The 24,105-nt window shown below is 45.6% G+C and overlaps 1 protein-coding gene and 1 long non-coding RNA gene across 44 annotated transcripts in view; one reads left to right on the top strand and one right to left on the bottom strand.

Annotated features, from left to right (window-relative positions):
- Shot (dystonin-like protein short stop) overlaps positions 1-24,105 on the bottom strand; it is a 101,649-nt gene that overhangs the window by 20,977 nt on the left and 56,567 nt on the right. For 33 of the 43 annotated variants that reach the window (XM_077413153.1, XM_077413155.1, XM_077413159.1 and 30 more), the window contains 12 exons: positions 23,944-24,027; positions 22,513-22,734; positions 16,902-17,017; positions 7,204-16,693; positions 4,721-4,867; positions 4,404-4,627; positions 3,537-4,331; positions 2,582-3,435; positions 2,057-2,346; positions 903-1,946; positions 340-817; positions 73-242 (listed from right to left, as the gene is read on the bottom strand). In XM_077413153.1, the coding sequence (XP_077269279.1) occupies positions 73-242; positions 340-817; positions 903-1,946; positions 2,057-2,346; positions 2,582-3,435; positions 3,537-4,331; positions 4,404-4,627; positions 4,721-4,867; positions 7,204-16,693; positions 16,902-17,017; positions 22,513-22,734; positions 23,944-24,027 (13,914 nt within the window). Of the gene's footprint in view, positions 1-72; positions 243-339; positions 818-902; positions 1,947-2,056; positions 2,347-2,581; positions 3,436-3,536; positions 4,332-4,403; positions 4,628-4,720; positions 4,868-7,203; positions 16,694-16,901; positions 17,018-20,189; positions 20,320-22,512; positions 22,735-23,943; positions 24,028-24,105 lie in introns of those variants that run through there. The other 10 variants (XM_077413176.1, XM_077413175.1, XM_077413174.1 and 7 more) reach the window with 4 other exon arrangements.
- On the top strand, positions 20,346-21,422 carry LOC143901157 (uncharacterized). The gene is made up of 2 exons (XR_013258008.1): positions 20,346-20,614; positions 21,076-21,422. It is a non-coding gene; the product is annotated as an uncharacterized LOC143901157 (long non-coding RNA).

The following is a 24,105-nucleotide window of genomic DNA, read 5'->3' as shown; positions in this document are numbered from 1 at the left end:
AATTACATAATTAGTATATATTTTGTATTAATCGTAGTTTTTGTTTTATGAGAGTAGAATAAACCTAATTACCTTTATTCTGTCGAGAAGTTTCGGATCTTTAGCCGCTCCACCGAGAGCATCGTGTGAAGCTAACTTATCTTCACAACGTTGTAAACCGTGTTGCAAATCGCGTAAATTCTCATTGAAGTCCATTAAGTGACGTGCGGTATCTTCCAACGATTGTGTTCTAGACAACAAGTCTGCAAGAAATAATTAAATTATAATATTGTAACATAACACACATAAGTAAAAAACTAAGGATAAACTATGTTTTAATAATAATAAATTTAAACGTACCATTGTTTAATTTATCCCATCTTGTTTTCATAGCGCTAAGCTCGTTCTTCACATTTTGTTTGTCAATGTCGCAAGCTCCGACAAATGTCTCGCCAAGCATCTTGTTATTTTCAAACTCGCCGGAGTGCTTCCACACTTCGTTCCTAAACGACGATAATTCTTTCAGCTGCTTCTCGATGTCTTTGCGTCTAAAGGAAGTAGGGATCAAACTGTCCAATTTATCCTCGGCCTGTCGAAGCCAAGGAAGAAATACGTCTTGAGCTTTGTAGTATTTCTTGCAATGCTCCGCGCAGGTCTGCAGTCGGGTGTGCCTTTCGACGGTATCCTTCTTTAAACGATCCCATTGCGACTGCATCTTATCCAAGTCACGTTGAAGTGAGCGATTTTCAACTTTCTGAGACCGCGCAAGTATGTCGCGTCCTTTGTTCAACAGCATTATGACTTCGTGTTCTTTACTCATCACATTACGATAAACAGGCTAAAAATTATATTTTGTTTTTGTCAATAAAATAGAACTGAAGTAAAGAAAAAAAGATAGAAATTTCTTAAATAGTGACACATACCTCATGATGATCAAGTTGCTGTTGCAAGATTTCTCTGTCGGCAGACACCAGCAGCTTTTCAGACATATTTCCGAGTTCATCCGCGAGCCATCCCAGAGTTCTGCTACAAGAAGCCTCGAATTGTCTTCCATCTCGTAGATTACCTTCGATTTCTGCTTTCCTATGATCGAGCTTCTTCTGCAAGTTATTGTACATCTTGCCGACTGTGGCGAGCTTTCCTTGAATTTCGGATCTCGACGCTGGGTCACTCAGAACCTCACACAGCTGTGCACCGGCCATCTCCGCGTCGGCTAACAACGGTCTCTGACCTTCCAGTTGTCTCTCTAGATTCTCGATCTTACGAAGCTGTTCTTCGGGATCCTTTTCAAGAGACAACTCGTCTAGATTGTCCGAGATTCCTTGCAGAGCATCTCGCAGCCGATTAAGACTGGCATCGAATTCACGACTAGTATCAACAGCATCTCCCAAACTCTGAGCTCTTTCGTCCAATCTTCCCATTTGATCTGCCCATCTCTGTAAAATGCTCTGCAACTTCGCGTTTATCTTCTGTCCATCTGCCGAATCAATGGATATCGTGACAAGGATACTTTCCCCGACTTGTACAAGATGATCCAATTGCGGTTGCTGAGTTCTAAACTCCTCTCGCAAAACCTGCACTTGTTGCACTTGACTCGCGACCATACGAGGATCGGCTGAAATTGGTCCCAAAGCGCCCAACATACGCTCTTTAGCGCCGAGCCAGGAATTAAGACCATCGTACGTGTCATAGAAGTCTTTAATGTCTTCCAAGAATTTAATTCGGTCCTTGCATCTGTCCGAAATCGATCTCCACCGACTGGCAACGTCTTCCATCTCGTCATTCAATCTATCTACACCGTATGCTTCTTTCTTACGTCTGACTAAATCACGCACTTGTGTTCGAGTACTATCCAGTAAAGATTGTTTCTCGTACATTTCCTCGACGAGAACCTTAACTTGCTTGGCCGTTTTGTCTGCATCTTCTTTAGTAGCAGGCATACTTTCTTTAGGCAACTGCCGTTGAATCTGGTAAAAAAAAGTTATGTATTATATTTATATAGTCAAAATATACATAAAATAAAACATTATTTGAAAAAAAAGAAAGAAAAAAAGAAAAAAAAAGGAAAAAAAATTACCTTATCCAAGAATTGAGAGAGTACTTTCAAATGGTCCAAATGTTTCTTCAATTCCTCTCTAATGTTATCTAACTCCGTTTGGCGATCCGACAATCTGACACCGAGTAATCCGTATCTATGATTAATTTCCGAAAGCTGCTGTTGAACGGGCGATAATTCCTCCAGATGGAAACCATCTTGGCTCGAACGGCGGCTGCTAAATCCGCTGCTACCACCTGGGGAGACCGGACTTTGAACTGCGTAGGATTTAGTGGGTGACGGCGAGCGACCGTCTTGTGACATTCGCAGTACTACAAAAAAAATTAAGAAAAAAACGATCAAACGTAACGAAAATAGCAATGATTGTGTGCTGAAAAAGATGCAATGTGAAAGATCTATGAGATAGTTGTTATAACTGATAAGTTACATAAACTAGTAGCAATTGGTTTGCAAAAAAACCAATATGCACAGTTCACAAAATCATGCAGTCGAAAAGTATCTATGCAAAATCGCTCATATATGTAGTGACAATAGCAAGGATAATACCTGGTCTCTTCGTTGGACTAGCACTGCCACGTCGACGCGTTGGACTTTCGCCGCGTTCCTTCATCAAACTATCGTAAGCGATACCGAGATCGTTGATCTTGTCGACCGTGTTGCCGTAATCGCGATATTCCTTTTGTATGGGCTTCAAATCTTCCTGCTGTATTTTCAATTTGTCCAAATCCACGGCAACCGGCTCGAGTCTTTGCACCTTGTTCTCCGTACGAGTAAGCCAATCGAGCACTTGATCCCGTAGTTTTTCATACGCCGTATGTTGTTCTGCCCTCGATTTGCACAATCGTTGTTTCTCGTCGAGCAGATTGTTCAGTTCCTTCCATTGAGATTCGAGCGCCTTGATCTTATCTCTAATCGCGCCCGCTTCGGTTATATCCTTCTTGGAGATCAGATTCTTCCCGTTACGTATAAGATCTTCAAAGTTTCCGCGCTGATCCTCGCGCATGTCGATCAGTCGAGCCATCTTGGCCTCGCACTCCGACATATCGAGCTTGTTCAAATCTCTCGAGTCGAGAACTTCCATCATATGCGCGTACCAACTTTCAAACTTGGCCACATCTCCGAGAAACTCGTTCAGGGCCTGCGCGATTTCGTCCAGAAATTCACCGCGCCTCAAAGATTTGTCCATCAATTTCTCAAATCTACTTTGCACATCCTTCAACTTGCTCTCGATACGTTTGGCGATGCGAACGTTGCTCGAATTTAAGAGAAGATCTTGAGCGTTCGCTGTGATAGTTTCTACGCTCAAACGGTGACTATCCAAGTCTGCTTGAAGTAATCGCTGTTCTCTTTGTTGCTCTTCCAAGCGTTCTTTCTGCAAACTTGCTGGACGTTGAAGAGACCTGTGCAATACGATTTGTTGCAATACAATTAAAATAATGATAAGCTTAAGATAACACAGAAAAATTCAGAAATAATAAAATCGTATCTATCTTATACTTACTTAAATTGACTCTCAACGTTGTTCAGCCATGCAACCAGACTGTCCAATGCATCTTGCACTCCTTGGCTTCTCACCAACGCTGTGTCAAGTTCTTGACACTTGTCAGCCAGAGCGTTACTCAGTTGTTTGTACTTATCTTCTAACGCCTTCACGGGTTCCTCGAGCTCGTTAGCTTCGTTGATTGTCAGTTGGCCCTCCAAAGAACGTAATAGAGCCTCAACGCTGTGTTTAGCGTTGTCGACTAGACGCTCATTAGCGAGGAATTCATTGTTCAACGCCTTGGCCTTGCTCAATTGATCCTCCACTTGTTTCGGTTCCGCGGCAACAGGTTCGGAGATAACTCTGTGCACTTTCGGCTCGACCTCTCTCAACCACGTTCTAGCTTTATCCAATGAATCATGATAATCTCTCTGTTTGCCGCCGACTCCCGACAATTTGTCTGACAAGAGATTTGCTCGGGATAGTAGATCTTTGTACCGAGTTGTCGCGCTGGATACTTCGGCTCGTACCGGCGAATCCTGACTAGCTGTAGGCTCTTTGTGTGGCAATCTCTGTGGCAAGCTGGTCCTGAAGTCGTTAAGAACTTGGAGATACTCTTTACTCTCGTCAACGAACTTTTGCGCGGCCATGGTAATAAATCTCAAATCTGCTTGATGAGCGATGACATCGCTGATGAAATCGCGAGTCGTATCCGTGCTGCTACTGAGCTTATTCAGATCGGATAAAGAACGCTCCTTCTCTTCAAGCACGCTTCTGGCCTTATCCAACCAAATGGAGAACGTCGTGAGTTCATTCCTGTGAAACAAAAAGTCAATTAAAATTTCGAAAACACTAAATTATTCAAGTAATTATGCAAGAGATACTGACTTGAACTTTGTTAATTCATCTCTGGCACCAATGAGGCGCTTCACTAATTTGTCAGTGCGATCTAACGCTTTGTCAAATCGGGTTCTAAGAGATCGACCGTTCTTCTCCAAAGTAGACACTTCGTCGCTGGATAACACGTTGCTGCCCGTCAAGACGACCTGTCGAATCTGATCCAGGCAGGATGAAACGGATCGACTGTGCGATTCAAGATCTTCCTTTATTTCCTACAAGTGACATTCGATTTCATATGTAATTACTTAATTCTATAAAATAAGCGTATTTACATGAATTACAGTTATGTGAGTTCTATCGCTTACTTTCATGATAATTATCTGCTTTCTTAACTGCTCTACGTCTTCCTTGACGGTATCTTGATTCGCCAGCTTGTCCTCAATTTCGGAGATCCACTGCAGAAGCTTAGAGAGCGTCTCGTCACAGAGCTTGTACTTTTCCTCCACCGCTTGCTAAAACGAAGTTAGAGAAAAACGATTCATTTCTATCTACTCGTGCAGCCCATCTATCTGGCTAAATCTAATGTGCTAGAAAGAAAACTATGATAAATCATAACAATATCGCCATCTTACCAATGACGATAATAGGCATCGTATTAATTAAAGATTAAAGAAACATAGGTAAGCTTACGACATATCTCACGCATGCAAACACAGGCACACTTTTAACGTACAGGTAAAATACAGTATTAAATGGTAGCTTTAATTTATCTGCAAGAACTGCATATTTCTCGTATCGGGTTTTTTCATATGCAGTTTCAAAGCATAAACGATAACAGTATGAAGATAACGTAATAAAAACACGTTCCAACAAGCAAATAAATTAAAACGCACAATGACGGAGTAACGATCGTGTGATGATGTACTGCATATAATAATGTGTATAAATGTATGATACAGTAATGTACAACGTGGAGAAACTCCCGCTAACTCATGCTAGCGAAAACATAGGTTCGTGATAAGTAAACATAATCATACCTGAAAAAAAAGGAAAAACATTTAAATGTATAATAATTATCATAACTTTGAATAGACAGATATTAAAAACTAGTTGAATTAAACGCATATTAATAAGTAAGTACATTGACAAAATTAAGACAAGATATTATACATTTGTTAATTTCATCGTAATGTGTTAATCGTACGAATTTCTCGCGCGGATCGGTAAATAAAACCAACTGAGGCTCCAGAAACTTATCCATTATATTATTCTTTATGAAAAAATTTTTTTAATATTGAGTAACACATTAGAAAGTGCTAATGCGGTGCTTATAATTATTGCGTTGGTCTTGATTACCGTCAAGCGTTTCACGTTACTTAACATTACGTTAAAAATGTCCTACCATCTACTATTGCCTTATATCTCTTAATGCAATCCTGTTGCTTCTTTTACATATTATAAGAACATTTGATTATTATCGAATTTGATTTTTTATTCACCAATGCCTTTAATTTATCTGCCACAATTGTCTGTCACTTGTATCCTGATTAAGCCAATATTGAAGGATGATAAAAGGCAGAGAGCAACGACGTGACTATGGTTGCATGTCCTTTCAGCCAAATACTTCTTCTCGTAAAAGCGTTAATTTTGAATAAAAAATGGAGAAAAATGCCAATTTGCAATTTTTTTTATTCCGTACATGCATGCCATACACATTAGTATGCTCAGCGAATGATTTACTTTTTTTCCCAACCAAAAAAAATTATTAGCATCAGGATGATCGAATATATGATTCAGTTTACTGAGAAATTGCTGTATTTTCATAAGTCTCTTTGAAATAAATCATATAGATGTAACTTTTGCATCGCGCTGCACGTAAGACGATGAAAGTTTTATCGCAAAAATAAGATAAGCGAGTTAAAATTATTAGATTAATGATAAAATTATAGATTAACGATAAAATTATAGATTAATGCTACTTAATTTATTAAAAAGGGATTAGCGTTGTTGATGCGACAAAACTTGGCTTAGGATTAATGATATTCATGGCGGAGGTATTTTTCATGAGGCGATGTTCGATATTGTCCGATGGTCTGCAGATCGCCGATTGTAAATGACGAATCCGAGAGAACGTACGCAATGTCCGATTAATGGTTGTTCGTGATGATGGCCGCCTTTACTGAACCCACATTAAGGTAATGAAGGAAGGTAAGCACGAAGGTAAGCACGAAGGTAAGTATGACATATTATATGACGAAGAGAGTCCGAGATAAATCTGAGATAAATTTGAGATAAATTTGAATGAGATATTTGAAGCGAGCATTCCGATAAAAGGAAGCACGGGGATGATTCCTCTATGAAGTAGAGGGAGAAAGAAACATCAGAGTGAGAATGTTTTTAATTTATGTCCATGCACATTACACATATTATTTCCTCTTAATCCTTGATCAAAATAAAAATGTCATGCGAGTCGAAAACGAAGATCTAAAGAGGTCCATGCAAGGACCATCATGCCAGCAAGCGCGGCTTTCCTCGCGAATGATAATGGTATAAAAATTCACGTCGGATCAAGACAAGGCGAAATGTAACGGAAAGAAGATCGCACGACAATAAAACGTAATGTCGATTCGTGTGATAGCGTAATGATAATCACATCCAATTCTCGGAAGAAGCTGTTAAGAGAATCGTAAGTGGAAACAGTAGCAAACGTAAATTCGGGTGTGAGAAAACTTGGAGAAACCCAAACAGAGCAAGGGGAAAAAAATAAAACGAACGGAGGAAAAAGAGTCAATCGGTGCGGGAGTCGCGGGGTTGTGTAAAAGGCATCATTCTCGCTGGTCCTACTTACCCTGGCTTCAGCGGCGAGTATATAACCCCGCTCCAAGGCCCTCACGAAGTCGATACTCTTGCCGTCAGTGTCCTCGACTAATCTGCCTTCTACGGAATCTACCTTCCCACTACTCACTGCCTCTAACAGACTCGCGATATTACCCGTGAACGGATCTTTAATCACCGTGGTGGATGGATCAATCAGACCCGACTCGATTGCGTCCGCCAGCGTGAGGCGTCTACGATCTAGCACGGAGGTGACAACAAAGGGATCGTGAAAGCCGCCCGTGGTCGGATTGTAAAGACCGAACTGCAGCGCTTCCATGAACGAAACGCCGTTCCGCGGGGTGATCAACAGGCCGGCTTCCAGGGCCTTGGACAAACTGTACAACTTGGACGTGGCCGTGTCCAGCACGTTGCCCTTCTCCGCGTCCATCATGCCCTTGCGGAACGCCTCCGGCAATTTCACCAGCTTCTTCTTCTGCGAGTCTTTAATCAACGCCGAGTCCGAGTCTACGATACCGAGACCGACTGCCTCCTTGAGGGTCAATTGTTCGTTCGAGATCGGATCCGTGAACTTGCCCGATTCCAGCGACAGATACTCTTTCTCGACCGCCTTTTCGAATGTGAGGGGTTCCCTAACGAATACGGTAACGTCACCGAAACGCACGAAACGCGGTTCTCTCATGCTTCCGCCGTTCAATTCAATTGTACCTCTGACGGAAGGATCTACGACACCGTCCGCGATCGCTCTTGCCGTTGTCACGAACCGACCGGTTCTAGGATCTCTCACAACCGACGTGTTCGGATCGATCAGTTGATAGTTGAGCGCTTCTTCTAAAGTGAATTCTTTGACGTTTTTGTCGCCAAGTCCGACTTTGGAGGCCTCTAAAGGTGATCTATGTGCTATTTGTTGCGCCAGAGGTTTGTCAATCGTGACCAACAGGCCTCTTTCCAAAGCTACATCAATATTAAAAGCGCGTGTCGTCTTGGGATCTAATATTCTTCCCCGCGACACATCGACCGTCCCATCCTCGATGCCCGTCAACAGCGACTTGATCTGTCCGGTCGTCGCATCCTTCAAGGCGGTAGTATCAGGATCTACGAGACCGCAGTTGATCGCCTGAAGCAAGTCGTGATACTCGTTAACAACAGGATTAGTGAATTTACCACTGTCACCACGGTAAAGACGGCACTTGACCGTCTCCTCGATCGAGAGAGGCATCTTCGACGTGACGATGAAGCCCTTCTTCGCCGCTTCTTGCAGATTAATCGCTTTGTCAAGCTCGCGAATGACATACATGCCGCGAATGTCGTCGACGATGCCCGAGGAAATTCCTTCTGCCAACGGGACGTATCTGTTAGACCTGGTGCATTTAACGATCGATGTCAGAGGGTTTATTAGATCTACTTGACATGCCTCGGCTAGCGTCAGCTTGCGGTTGCTGGTCGGATGTACAAATTTGCCCGACGAGACGTCGTACATGTTCATCAATATCGCCTCGTACAGGCCGAATCCCATGCTCTCTATGTCGACAATGAGACCGAGCTGCAACGCGACTGACAACGAGACCGAACCACTGGCGCCTGGTTCCTTAAACATTCCGGTACGTCTGTCGATTACGCCAGCGCGACACGTTTCTGCTAATGACAACAAACGTTCGCCACGTTTGTCCCAATAACACGGCAACGTAGGACTGATTATGCATTTTCTCATCGCTTCGTGCAACGTCACGGCTCTGCCTGTACTGGGATCGGTAATCTTGCCCGTATTATCGTCGTACAATCCTTGATGGATCGCACGCTGCAAAGACACGGCGGCTCTATTGTCAACGATGAGACCAGATTCGAAGGCATCTCTCAGAGATACGTTCCTGTTACCCTTGCTGGGGTCTATAAGGTAGCCAGTAGTGCCGTCTATGTAGTCCGATTGTATAGCTTCCATTAGCGTCATCGTTTTCCAGATGCTGGATCTCGTATCCTTGACAGTAACAGAGTCAGCATCTATTATATTCTTTCGTATGGCTTCTAATACTGTCAGATAACTGCCCGTCTGTGGATCTAAAAATTTGTTGGTCTTCTCATCGAGAATGCCCTTAGAAATTGCCTCGCTGAAGCTCATGGGTCTTCTTGTTTCGAGGAGCAAGCCACGTTCCAGCGCTTCCTGGAAATCTACAGGCGGTCCTCTGGCATGACTAACCGTCCCAGATTTGGGATCAACTATGGAAGTCTTAATAGCCTTGTTGAATGTCATCACGTCACCGTTGGGATCTCGTACAATCGCAGTCGTGGCATCTATCACGCCCATCTTAATCGCGCGATCAGTAGGAAGCTTCTCTTGCGTGTCAGGTACTGTAAACTGTCCGGTCTTCGGATCGTACAAGCCTTTGAAGACGGCGTCCGGTAGGGATATCTTACGTTTCGCCGGCACAATAAAGCCGCGATCTAACGCATCGATCAATGAAAGAGCCGCACTGGTACATGGATCCACCGCAGTGCTGGTCTTCGCGTTGATAAAGCCGTGCTTGATAGCGTCGCCCAGAGATATAATATCGTTGTTTCTCGGATCTTTAATCGATGGACTATCCTTGCTAATAAAACCTTTCTCGATCGCTTCCTCTAAAGTACAATTATTACCATCAATATTGAAAGTACCGGACTTCGGGTCGTAAATTTGAAGAGCTAAAGCTTCTTGTAGCGTCCATGGCGTTACAGTACTCAGGATGTATCCCTTCTCAAAGGCGACGTCCAACGTCATGGAATGTGGATAAGTCAATGTTCCTCTTACTAGATCTATCAGCTTACTTCCCTCTGCCTCGTTGAGGGGAATAACGCTATCCTTTCTATCATCTTTTATCACTGTGGTGGAGCCGTTAACGTAACCAATGGCCAATGCTTCTTTCAGCGTTAAATTTTCACCAGTCATAGGATTTAGGACGAGACCAGTCTTCGGTGAATAGTATTCCTGAACAATTGCGTCGATCAGCGAAGGCACGAACGGTGTTGTGATAATCAGACCTTTATCAAGTGCTACGTCTAACGGTAGAAGCTCTCCGGCTTTCGTGTCGCGCAAACGACCTGTACTGGGAATCACCAAATTCATCGTCAGCGCGTCGTCCAACGAGACGGACGAGCCGGCTTTCGTGTCCTCGATCTCGGTGATAAAAGCATCGACGACGCTTCTACGAACACCCTCCTCGACGTCAATCGATTGTTTAGTCAGAGGATCTTCTATTTTTCCGGTATCCGCGTCATAGCGACCTTGTCTGATAATAGCTTCCAGTGAGATCGGCTTACGAGAAACGGGCACGATCAGACCTCGCAGAAACGCGGTCGTGATATCGATTTCCGTTCTCGTTTCGGTATTGATGACAACGTCCTTGCGAAGATCCACGACGCCGGTCTCCAGCGCCTCGGAAAACGGCACGATCTCGTCGGTTACCGGATTTCTCACGCCGAGCATGTCAGCGTCGATGAGACCCGCGTCAATAGCTTCGTTCATGGACAACGCTTGTCCCGTTTTCGGATCTCGAATCGTTCCTGTGATGGGATTACACACGCCGATGTCGATAGCTTCTTGCAAGCCCAGAGGTTGAGATTCTGCGAACTGTTCTCTCTCTATCTCATCCTCCGGTTCCTCCTTGATCCATTCCAAGCGCACCGCCTCGAAGAACGGTATCTTCTTACCGGTCTTCGGATCGACCATGTTAGCGACGTTCCTGTCTACAAGAGGCCGGTTGATTGCCTCGCGTAGTGTCACGTACAAGTCCGTCTTGGATGACAGATCCTTGACGAGCACTCGATCGGAATCGAAAACTTTTAGATTCAGGACAAGATCGTTGAAGGAAGTGACGATACCCGTTTCCGGATCCAAGAATTTCTCTCTTACAGGATCAAACACTCCGAATTCCGCAAGAATCTGAGGCGTCAATTCTTTCGTAATCATTATGGAGATGTGCCTTGGCGTTTCTTCGTCCGTGATTCTCTTCAATTGACCGTCGTCCTCCATTTCCGTCTCTGTAATTTGAATCTCTTTGGTTATTCTTGCATCTGAAAGCACTTGTTTCTGCATTTCGATTTTGCTTAATTTATTTTCTTCGCTCTCGTGAGAATCGACACGAGATATCTGGGTAAATTGGCTTGAAATAATTTTTGAAGGCGGACTCGATTCCTTCACCGAGATAGATAATTTCGTCGTCACGGATGCACTCGGCTTTGTCTCTTTAGACTTACGATTCGAAATTGCGTCGACAACTGCTTTTCCAGCTAAGACTGGCGCGGCGACGACTGCCAGGAGACCCATTTTCGTAGCTTCCGCTATGCTGATCGAACGATCCTTTTGATCCCGCGTGATCTTCATTTTTCCAGTGACGGGATCGAGCAAACCTTTCTCAACTGCCTCTCTGGTGGTGATAGATTCTTTGGTTTTCACGTTATAAAGCACAGAATCGGGTTCGATTAGGCCTACTTTCATCGCTTCCGTCAAGTTGTAGGATTCGTTCGTCTCGGGATCTTTAAAGGTCCCAGTTTCTTCGTCGTAAATCCGTTCAATTGCCTCTAATACGGTCAAACTGTTATTAGACGATTCCCTGGGTGTTTCAGATTCACTCTTGCTAGATGAAGTATCGAGGATTCCTTTCTCGACGGCCTTAGCGATAGGCATTGTAGCACCGGTACAAGGATCGATGAAAATACCCGTATTCATATCTACCAATCCTTTCTCCACCGCGTGATCGAAAGACATCTTGATATCTTTCGTCGTGAATTCTCGCTTGGTTTCAGATTCGTCCTTGATGATACCTCTTTGTCGGGCCTCTTCGATAGTGATAATATTACCGGTATTAATATCTTGTACTTCCATCGCGCTCTTCAGCGCATAACCAGGCAAAAGCTCGACAGTCTTAGTCGTGATAGTGTGATACGATGTAATTGTCTCGGTAATGGCTGTATTTTCACCGCGAGCCGGCGGTTTGATGATGAGCAGGCCAGACTCGACAGCCTCGACAATTGGAATCGGAGTTCCCGTAGTGGGATGGAAAAATACAGCGTTGTCCCTGTCGATCAATCCCGATTCCAAAGCCTTCGTTATTTCGATACTGTCAGGAGCCACTGGATATGGTAATGCCATGATAAAGTCATCTTTTATAGCGTCCTCCAGTGGCAAGTGCTCCCCGGTAATCGGATGACGTATTTCTTTCTTGCTAATGTCTATCAGTCCACGTTTTAGCGCTACGGGGAACGTCATTCCTGCCGGCGGTATGTTAAAAGATTCGGCCGGTTCTTTCAACTCGAACACTTTCTCTATCGCCTCGTTCTCTATCGCCTTGACTAGATTCACGCTGCCGCTTTTCGTCTTGACCAACAATCTCTCTGCATCGATAATATCGTTCGCAATAGCAGACAGCAACGTTTCGGTACGACCGTCGGTGGTAAACATCAAATTAGATAAAGGATCCACTATCTCGCATACTATAGCCTCGTTGAGGGTGAGATACGCGCCCGTTTCTGGATGGACGATTTTACCCTCCGAAGGTTCCAGCAAACCTTGCTTGTACAAGCTGTGCACGGACAAGCTTTTCGCCAAAGGCACCAATATATGCGCGCTCTCTGGATCCAGAATTCCGCGATCGATAGCCTGCTTGATGCTGAGCACGTCGCCTCTTTGTGGATCCACGATCTGTCCCTGATTAGCGTCTATTCGGCCGTCACGGATTGCCTCCGAAAGAGTAATCGGCTCCCCTTTCTCGTTGCACATCTTCTTCGCGAAGGTATCCGCTGTTTCCACGTCGATGAGACCGCTCTTGCACGCTTCCTCAACTTTTACTATTCTCTTTCGCATTTTCTGCAGAACAATAGGCTTCGCTTCTCGTTCGGGGCTCTGCGATAACGTTCTCGCTTTACCAATCGTAACTTGGTATCTCGGCTCGACCGTCACTCGCGCTCTGGTCTTCGTGCCTAAACTTTCACCATCCGTAACATCACCGACAGATTTTGAGTCAATCAAAGTTGCACTCTTAGCGTCTTCCTTCGATACGCGAACATTTCCAGGTTCTTCGTGTACAATATGTTTCACAATAACTTTTTCATTTTCGTCGAGGGTACCACTTGCGGATTCAATAATCGGCGAAATTGTATTCTCGTCCATCGGAATGATACCACGTTCAATGGCGACTTCCCTCGGCACTTTCTTACCGGTTACTGGATCTTTCACCATCGTTCTCTGTACCGCTTCTATGGCGGCCGCGGTGGCCGCAAGGGGAGCACCAAGAACGGCTACCACTCCGAATTTTGCCGCGTCGATCAGAGATATCTTCCTGCCATCGTCGATTTTATATTCACGCGTATTAATATCGAGAATACCGCGGTTGACAGCGTCCGCCATGCTGATGTCTTTACCCGTCGTTGGATCCTTGACGATTACGGCGGCAGATGGTATCGTTCCTTCGGAAACGGCGGCTAAGAGACTAGCGGATTTGCCGGTTTTGGTGGAGATCACTAAAGCCGTTGCCGGATCGTAAATCACTCCTTGAGTTACCTGCACCGGATCCGGCGTAGATATTTCGTCGCTGGTCTTTATCTCCAGTTGCTGGGAAGGATCGCCAACACGCGTCAACTCCACTTTATCGGGCTTGCCCGAAACCCTCGTGATCTGAAGAAGTCTCTGGTTAGTGTTATCGCTATCCATGCTCGAACTGCCTTCCAGTATGATCAATTCATTCGCGATCGCTTCTCTCATCGAGATCTTTTGCGGATAACAGTAGTGACCCGTGGAGTCCAGAATATTCTTCTCCAAGCTTCGCACCAAGGATACCTTTCTTCCGTTGTTGGGATCGATAACGAAGCCAGAATTCGGATTGATAATCTGCAATTTAATACATTCCTCGAAAGAAACCAATCTGTCGGTGCCTGGAATTATGAAAAGACCTGTAGCAGGGTCAAATAGTTTCCTGTCGATAGCTTCGGCGAGTGTCCAGCCATCCGTGGGTAATTCGAACACCCGTTTATCCATGGAAACACGTTCGTTGTCTATGAATTTCATGATCTCCGATGTACGACTAGTAGTTGGTGTAACTAGTGAGATTACTTCTGTTTCCACGTCTTGTTTTTCATCACGCAAAGGTGATTTAAGATCGTGACTTACTACATGCGTTTCCTCGAACGAATTTGTTTTCGACGTCATTTCAGACATCCATTTCGATTCGCTAACTTTCGTGGCTGACGAGATCTCCTTGGTCGTTGAATCTCGTACAGAAGAAACAGAATCAGTCATCGTTGATGGTGCGATCGTTATCGTAACCGAGGACGACTCTTTCGTCGGCGTAGATGATGCTCGCGGAGCAATTTCTTTGGTAATAATACTAGTAACCGTGCCAATCGCCCTAGGTGGCGATTCGCTTCTTCTACTTCTAGGTGCTTCACCGATACTTGTCGTTAAGGTGCTTTCAAAAGTTGTCTGCAACGAATCCGGAGTACGCTCTCGCGAATGCACAACGCGTTGGTGACCATCATCACCGAGCAAGCTTTGCCTAAAGGCGTCTTCGATGGACATCGTCGCTCCCGAGTCGGGATCCCTAAACTCGTTTCTACTTTCGTCGATCAAGCCGCTGCTCAATGCTTCATCGTAACTCATCTTGTAATCTCTTGTAACAGTCTCGCCGGTTTGCAGAGTCGTCACGTATGTTCTGACAATCTTCGTTACGGTCTGCGTGGTAACCGCGATATTCAGTAAGCTGGTAAGCAGCGCGGCACCATCGGGAGTGATGAGTCCCCGCTTGATCGCCTCCTCCAAAGGTACTATTCTCTTGCTACGTGGATCCAGCAATTGACCGGACTTCGGATCGAGCAATCCGAACAGCACTGCCTCGAGAATGCTCACCTCGCGTCCATTCTCAGTGACGCCGATGCCGCGGCTCAGCATCTCCAGCACTTCCGACCTGATGTAACCCTGCTCCTCTGCTTCGCTCAACGAAACGGTCTTTCCGGTTTTCAAGTCGATCGTGAAAGTACCGCCAGACTTTGAGCTTATCAGACCTTTCAGCAACGCCGCGTTCAGACTGATGTACTCGCCAGAAACCGGATCCTTGAAGCCGTCAATGTCGAAAATGCTTTTTTGGGTCACCGACGTGATCAGGCCTTTCTCGACGGCCTGAAAGATAGGGAACTCTTCGGCCTTCAACATATCGCGATACGTGCCGTCGATTTTGATTATCCCGCTAGTTAAAGCGTCGGCTAACGTTACCATTTCGCCGGTTCGAGTATCTACTATGGACTTGATATTTTCCGAGTCTAAAACGCCGCGGGATATGGCCTCCAGTATCGTTAATTTTCCACGGTGTGCCGGACTGGCGATTTTGCCTTTGTCATCGATAATTTCCAGATCATAACAGTCCTTGAGCGTCATCGGCTTGACGATCAGCTGCCGACGTCGAGCTTCCTTGAACGGCAGCTTCTCCATTGACAAACCGTGCATATATCTACCGCTCTTAGCGTTTAGTACACCGCGATTCATGGCCTCGGCCACTGTCATCTTGCTGTCACTCTTCGTGTCCACGATCTCTTTCACGTTCGGATCGATAATACCCTTGTCGACGGCCTCGTCTAACGGATAAGACTCGCCAGTAATCCTGTCGACGACGCGGCCGGTCCGATCGTCCACGAGACCCTGCGATATAGCGTCGGAGAGCGCGATGGCATTACGAGTCACCCTAACGGTCACATCCACCTTAGTAAGATAGCCGCGCGAGTACGCCTCCTCGATCGAGATCCGCTCGCCGTTCTCGGCGATGACCTCCCCCGTGGCCGGGTCCAACAAGCCCTCTTTCATCGCATCGACAACGCTAAATCCCGTGACGGCGGCGTTACTTCCGCCACCGTCGTCGCGACGTGCTGTCGTTACCTTAACTCGGTCCGCAATGTCGGCCCGCTCGGCGTCGCAGAGCTCCCGCTGGATCGCCTCGAGCAGCGACACCCGATGACCCTCCTCGTTCAACCCGCATGGACCTAACAGCCGATCGACCAGCGCCGCGTCGATGATACCGTCGCGAGCGGCCTCCTCGATCGACACGCTCGTCCTGCCGTCGCTCGACGTCACTATTCTACCGTTCCTAACGTCGAGGATCCTGAGCCGGATCGCCTCGCCTACGGTCAGGACCTCACCGGTGCTCGGATTTACGATACCCCTAACGTCAATCACGTTCTCCGCCCCGATAACACCCCCGTCGTCGACCCGCGCCACCCTCCTAAGATCCCTAAGCTCGCTACTAAATCCACCGTCCACGACGGACGAGAATTCGTGCTGCTGCTGCTGATGCTGTCGCCTGTTGGAGCTCGTTGTATCGCTTTCGTGCGAACGCTTGAGCAGGGCACCACCGGCGCCGACGGGTGGAACGGCCCCCGGACTGGTGGTCTCGCCATTAGGACGACACGCGGCCTGCTCCGCGCTGTAACTTCGCTTCGAGGTCTCGCTTGAGAAAGTCGTCTCGGTGGACTCATGCCTCTCGGAGGTGTATCTGCGGCAAGAGTCATCGAGAAGTGTCAACGTCGGACCGAAACGCACCTCGCGTGCAACGAAAAAGCTTGAATTCATTTATTAAATGTGGATTTAAGGTAATTGGAGAATAAACTCCTATCGTGTAGTATCATATAGCGGATAAAGGGTACCTTCTCTACTGCGCGAATAGGCGGGACTTCCCAACTTCTAACGCAAGTTATACTCACTGCGATTGTGTGTAGTGTGTGGTTGTGGATGTGTAACGCTCCTCGCTAGTAGTGCTTTCGTATATGTTGAACTCTGTGCGGAACGTCCGCAGCGGCCTTTGTTCTTGAAGAACACGCTGAAAGTAAACATTTTGCGACTTGCAGGAAACGATCTAATCATACGTTTTACATATATTTGCTATGCATTCGTTTCTACATCGAACGTGACGTTCAGAATTCGCGGAGTCTGCAGTCTCAATTTTTCTTCGACAAAGGCACGATAAAAAAATAATAATTATCGATATAAAAATTCCTATTTTAAATCGAACTTTCTTCCAGACAAAATTTATTTCACGGTAACTGAATCCACCATTCGCGAAAGTTGCTTAAGTAAAAGGTCAAATGCCATCTTTCGCCGTCCTTTTAAAGACCCTGGGTACATCTGGGTCAACCTGTTGATCTTTCGATTACCAAAAGCCGATTAACGACCGCGTCATCCACGCTGTGAATCGTTCACGGACTTCTCGCATGCATTTAAGTGAGTTAGCCCGCGCGGCGATGCATAAGTTTACATGCGGCGGGGACCAGCGTATAATTGGACCACGTGCCGCGCCGCGCGATCTTTCAGCCGAGACGGGAATTCTTAAATATAGCATTGCTCACGCACGCGCCGAACGCGAATCACTCTTACGCAAAATTTTATCCGGCGCGACGCACGCCTTGCCTTTAACTACCCAATTCCGAACGAGAGAGGTATCGCAATATACCAAAACGCGTAATTTCGGACGCGTGATAATCTTGCCTCGCACTCGTAGGCGTCCGTCAAGAGTCTACGTCACTTGCTTATGTCATCGCGAAGACGGATGCTGTCTTTCCCATTATTGTCAATTCATGGAATCCAAAAGGAGACGTGAGAAAACACGTGCGACCTGACGAAGAACAAGCCGGCGGGCCTTGAAAATCCCGAATGAAACATAATTCAGTCACAAAATAACATTATACGAAATTTATACGTGCATAAATTTTAATGCTAGATAGCAATCAAGCACGTCCATCACGTATCGAACGCAGAACGCGAATATCTGTAGAAATATTTGAAACAAATCGCCGAATTGATTTGAAAATGTAAAAAGAAATAATAATTTACAGCAATCTATGCGAATAACATGTCTTCTAAACTCACAAACAAAATATTTTCATCTTCTTAATGACGCTAACAACGTTAATTCTATACGGATGAAGCAATTCATGCCAATAAAAATAAAATTAACGAAGAACACAAGAAATATTAATAGTGACCGTGAAGCAACCCGTTACCGATTTAGTTGCATCGTAAATCCACCGATCGAATTACAACTGATCAATGTGATCGCCGACCTTCGGGCGATCGATCGTCTGTATATCGGTTGTACAAATTATGTTAATGAAAAATTAATTTACTTGCTTTCGTTGACGCAGTTTGCATATCTAAAAAGTAATCGGGAAGTCGTTCAACTTGACTCGATAGTATTATTACTTATATATTTCGGTCGTTACGTGTCTCATTGTGTCAGTCTCGTCACCGTTTAATCGTGATGTACACACGTGGCGTTTCACGCATGTAAATGCAGAGTCATTTAAAAACATTTACGATATCGCGATAAACGGAAGTCAAATAAAGAATGACGGTCTTATCTTCAAAGTGTCAATACAAAGTGGCAATCTTCGAGTTCTGAGCAACTGAAGATTAAAATATCTTTGACGAGTTATCAAGCGTGCAAAAACAACCGTGAAAGTTTAGAGATATACGAAAATAAATTCGATATAATGTAGAAGAGACCCCGGTCGCTCTTTCACTCTTCTCTCTCTCTCTCTCTCTCTCTCTCTCTCTCTCTCTCTCTCTCTCTCTCTCTCTCTCTCTCTCTCTCTCTCGAATACCGATCAGTTTCTGGGTCACTCTGTGCACGCGTTAAAATAAGAATCCGCTATTAGACACGCCGAGTACGGTGAATTTAAAGACGCGAGCTACCCCGGGAAAAATAACAATGCAGCTGACAGTGCAACGTACGTAAACCGATTCCCAGTGAAATCGCGCTATCGATAAGAAGTCGACGAGTGGATGGTTTACCTTGCTGGAACGACCTAATCAATCGCGTCGCACAGCGTTGAGCCGATAAGAGCGAAATCAGAAACGACCGAGTCGAAAGCCAATAAAAGATTTGGCGAACGTCGCATTCTGCATATACAAGAGGATATATGTATAAAAATATGCACAAACAAAAATAAAAATTGAGCCTAAATATTTCGGATAAAAACGCATCACTTGGCATTCAATTTTTAATATATGCCGTCAAATGTATAAAAATTTATGTGACTCTGGCGATTTATTTTATTAATATATATAAGCATAGGCGCATTTAAATTTGCATTCCGCGATAAAATCCGAGCGCGAATATAGACGGCAATAAAGTAGCGTGAGTTCATGAATGTGGATGTGAGCAATAAAGTAGTAAATATTCGTAACAGTAAACACCGGCGGCAAGATATTCACTCATTCGAATTCACGCAGGAATATCCGAGCTAAGCTGTTCGCAAGTGGCAAAAAGTATCGCCAGATGTACCCAGAGCATCGTAAAGGATGACACATCAAAGAGCTCCTCGCGAGTAATCGCATTCTTGATGTAAGAACTTGCTGAACGACAATAAAATCGTAAGTTCAGAATTTAAAAAGCAATATTCTTCTCGTGCCAATGTAAAAAGAAACGCGTTTGTGAAATTAAATAAAAAACGACAATTTTAAACGTGTCAAGTTTTAGATATTAGAATTGTAGACAATCTGCAGCTGATCTGTCACTTCTTTGAGAACCGCAGAAGACAAGGAACATACCAAATCACGATTACACTTCTCGACTCGCTTTGACATATGCGCATATGTTAACCAACAGCTCTAAACGCCTCGTCACGTTTTGCGATAATTATAAAACTTTCACGCGCATTAAATAATGTTCAAATAAATTAGACTTAAACGATATTAAAGGAATTTAATAGCTGTGGTTGTGCTCCTCAATCGCGAACGTGTCAAAGTCGTCGGACAGTTTCCGCGATTCTCGACTCCAGACATGTGACTCCGGATCGACCCCCATGGATATCACCCAAGACAACTCAAGGACGTCTCGCTCCAGCGATAAGATTATTTCGTAATCGACTTCTCGTTAATTTGCCACTCGCGTCTGACACGTTCGAAGCCGTCGGTGTCCGGTTTCGCCGACGGATACCGGCGTATCCCGTTTCCGGAGCACGCGACGCTCGTTCCTCCACCCTTCCGTATACCTTTCGCACGATCATCGTGATCGCTCATCGGGGGCACGTCGGAGCGAAATCGCTCTCGCGGCTCTATCGCGCTCACGACGACGATGACGACGACGTCTAATCGTTCGCACGACCGGCGAGCATGTTCGACGAGCGGACGGTCATCCGCTTAACCGACGGTCCCTGACTGCGGCGACTCGTCTCTCTCTCCTCCGAGCCGCGGTCCTCGGAGGAGACGCGAGTGTGGCGGCGCCGACGCACCGCCGGTCCAGTGGCGCGTTTAAGCGTGGGTGCTTCCACTGATAATTCGTTCAGGCTGTTCTAGAACCCCCCGAGGGTCTTTTCGTGCTTTTAAAAAATCGGCCTCGATTCAACGAGCCGCATTCCGATGCGTTTTGATCACGTAATCGACTGCGCTTTCATTTCGCTCTCGAGGACAAACGTATGTATGTACTTCGCATTTTCGGCAATAGCTTATAGCCGGCGCGAGTCGGTCGTATAGCTCGTTTAACATTTCTGGTCACACACGGGTGCTCCTCGGAGTCGTAAATATATTACGAGGCTTATATCGCGACGGTGAACGATGCGTTAGGAATTAAGAACGCGACGCTGAAGACCGATGGCCTTGTCTCTCGATTAATCTTGATTGATGCTCGTGTCGCGGCAGGAATCTGAAGCTTATTTGTAAAATACGCGGATTACCAACTTCCTCATTCGGAAATCCAGACTAATGATTTTAATTAATAAAGCAAAATGTTCATCAAAATAAAGCCAAGAAAAATACACCGCGACGGTCAAACTGAGCTGCGTTTTCTAAGAAGCACGGTGAAATTAGATAAAATGTATTGTAATTAAATTAAACGCGTACAATTTAACGAAGACATATTCTTTCTCATTTTTTTTTCAGCTCGAACTAATTGCAACGAACTAATTCCGACGCACTGGGGGGCCTCAACAGGTGTAAACGCGCCACTGCTTTTTCGTTCTGCCTTCGCGTCGGCATATCGTGCGGCTCTATCGATCCACGAGGCCGGCACGACGCCGACGAGCGGGAAAGATGAAGAGCCGCCGTTAATCGGAGGCGAAAGTCGGTCGCGTGTCAAAACGACTGTTTCGCTCGATCACGACCGGGGATAACAAACCCTCGAGGTAGCGGCGTGACGGACGTGATCTCGACGGCGACGCGACGGTGGCGAGCGCACGCGAACCAGTCGCGATTAGATTAAAAAAAAAAAAAAAAACAACAACAAAAAACCGTGCGGTCCGCACACCTTCCGGCGTTTACGCGCTACCTGGCGAGGCGCGTAATAGCACCGAGAAAAATAGCCGCTATTTCTGACGTCGTCGTCATTCGGAATATAATTATACCTGCGGGCGATGTGGGCACATACACGGATTCTCGAGAGCTCATGAGAGCGCCCGTTCATCGCCGCTCATTAATTTCAGCTTATGTCACCGCGCGCGGTTGCCGAGACCCGAGACCGAGAAATCTCGATCGAGTCATTTCTCGGAAGATATGCCTCCCTCGTTCCGCGATGAAAAAGCCCACGCGTGATTTTCGACCGCTCGCCTTCGGCCGATTGTCGCAAGCACCTACCTTCGAGGAGCATAATAAGCGCCTTCATTTTTATTTACCTCGTATTTATCTTGTTTAACAATTTTACTTAAAAAGCGTTTGTTTTTTGCGTGCGTGTAATATGCAAAAAAAAAAAAGATCCGTCGTAACTAACCATTCGTTATTCTTTCGTTATTCGGAAATTAATATTAATTCGTTCTCTCTTAATGTAAGGATCGATACGGGATTCGTATCCCGTACGACTTTGACGTAATAAATCACCTTCGCGTGATTAGAAATAGTTCTAATTCGTTATCGCGCGATAAGTCGTTCGCCGAACGTCGAAGCGTTACGATCGAGGGTCTTAATAGCTTCGCGAATTCTCAACGTTCGCCCATCGGCAATGCAAATTGCGAGGCCTTGCCGTGCCTCGGTATTAATTCCGTTTCACGTTTCGACACGTGGCGAAGGTTGAACCTAATCAAAAATACCCGGCAGCCCACTTCGCCTACGGCCCTTCGAGCTGCCTCTGATTGCTCAATAACAGCGATAGGAAAAATTACGCGTGCCGGCCGATGTTGATATCCTCTTGGAGAACAACTCCGATTTAATATATTTGCGGTAATGGCAATTTCTAAAAAAAAATATTGAACGTGTTGAAGAATTGTCACTTTCCGTTTTCTTTAATCGAAGAATCCCAAGACTCTGCCGGAGAAATAGATGTACAGTCTACTTTCACAGGCGAATTTCGAGAGAGACCGCAGAAAAGAAGAAAATGTTAAAACTCACCTGCAGGGAAGTGTCCTCAGGATGTAGTAGTGCCAGCTGCCTGACTCGTTCCTCAAGCAGGTTCACGAGGGTCGTGTATCTTCGGTTCAGGGTATCTAGATCGCGCGCAACATTATCGACCGTAATAACGGAATCTCTCCGCGGCCTCTTCACCGATGCGTCCAACGACGGGCAGATATCTTCCAATTGTTCTTTGAACGCTCGGAGCCTTTGTCCGTAAATCTAGGGGGTTTCCGGTTAGTCCGTTATGGTTAGTGCAATTAGATCGCTGTGTGTGTGTGTGTGTGTGCGGCAATTACCGTTAGCGGATTCCGAAAGCGACAGCGAGAGACGAGGCGTTGAAGACCGCCGCGCGCGGTGTGTTCACCGCGCGGCTGGCGATCTTTGTGATCTTTTGACAACCCAATGTGGTACATCCGGTAAACAAGTGTATTAATGGTAGCTGCCGGTTACTCCCGTCGGTACGTTAATCTAACCGTGTTTGAAATAATTTCGGGGCTACTTCGTATAGTCGCGCTAAGGACAAGCAGCGATTAATGCAGTAGCGCTGCAATTAATATTGGTAAAGAGCAAGGATGTGTCCAATTTGTGCCGAAATGTAGTTCACAAAGTAATCATTTGTGTGCCTTAGCGAATTTTCCTACGTATTAATTTGTCAGTCTCCACCTCGCTCAGCTGCGCATGCTATATACCTCACTGGGTTATCTGTGAATCCAGCGGATTCAGGGAAATATCAATCGTATATTGTGTTAAGCGCCTAAGCGATATGCGATATATCTAGGATTTACAAAAATCAGCACTAGGTCGCCGCTAAAGGCGAGGTCGTGCAGCTCATTCAATCGTGCTTCTGATGTCATTATGTTAACGAGGTTGCCGTTAAAGTTAAAAAGGAGAGAAAGGCCTAGTGATATTACAAATGCGCGCTGCCCGTAGATCGTATCGTCCCCGCTGCGTTACATAAGTGAGTATATTTACTTAATGAATGGCAGTTAAGATGGTTTGTGCCGTTTAATGGCACGGGGCCCGGACGCAAATAGAGAATTTTACCGCTACAAAATTGACGTGACGTCGCCGAGAAGACCGGTGGAAAAAGGCAGCAGCAGAAATTCGGACTGTAAAGGAACGTTCATGTTCATGTTTATGCACAGCCAGATGTAACGCGTCTCGGTGCGCGTCTTGCGACTGCTCGCTCGATACTCCAGAAAAAGCGGCCGCTCCGACGAGACGCTAAATGGAAAGAATTCGTGTCGCGCGCATAATTTTCTGAAAAAACCTCGGAGGCGCGTACAATGGATGAGACTGTGATGAGACCTGTATGTATGTAAGACACACGCAGAACTCCATTCATGCAAGCATTCACACCGTAAGCTAAGAGGCTACCTATAAGGCTTACTAGCACCGAATTATACATTACGATCCACGTGTCCTCACCTTCCCTTCGCGGATCAGTCTGCCGCCCGTGAGATTCACCGCCTCGATTGCCGGTGTGCGATCCAACACCTTGCTCAACAGGTTCTGAATCCATAAAAAAAAATCGTGACTTTAACGATCTCATCGATAACGCGCGAAAGAGTAACACAAAATCATTGAAAT

The sequence above is a fragment of the Temnothorax americanus genome, unplaced genomic scaffold, assembly GCF_048541705.1.
Source record: "Temnothorax americanus isolate GAGA-0224 unplaced genomic scaffold, ASM4854170v1 Scaffold32, whole genome shotgun sequence".
NCBI classification, from domain to species: Eukaryota; Metazoa; Arthropoda; class Insecta; order Hymenoptera; family Formicidae; genus Temnothorax; species Temnothorax americanus.
The sequence above is the reverse complement of the archived record's forward strand: the minus strand, read 5'-3'. Positions and strand labels throughout refer to the sequence as shown.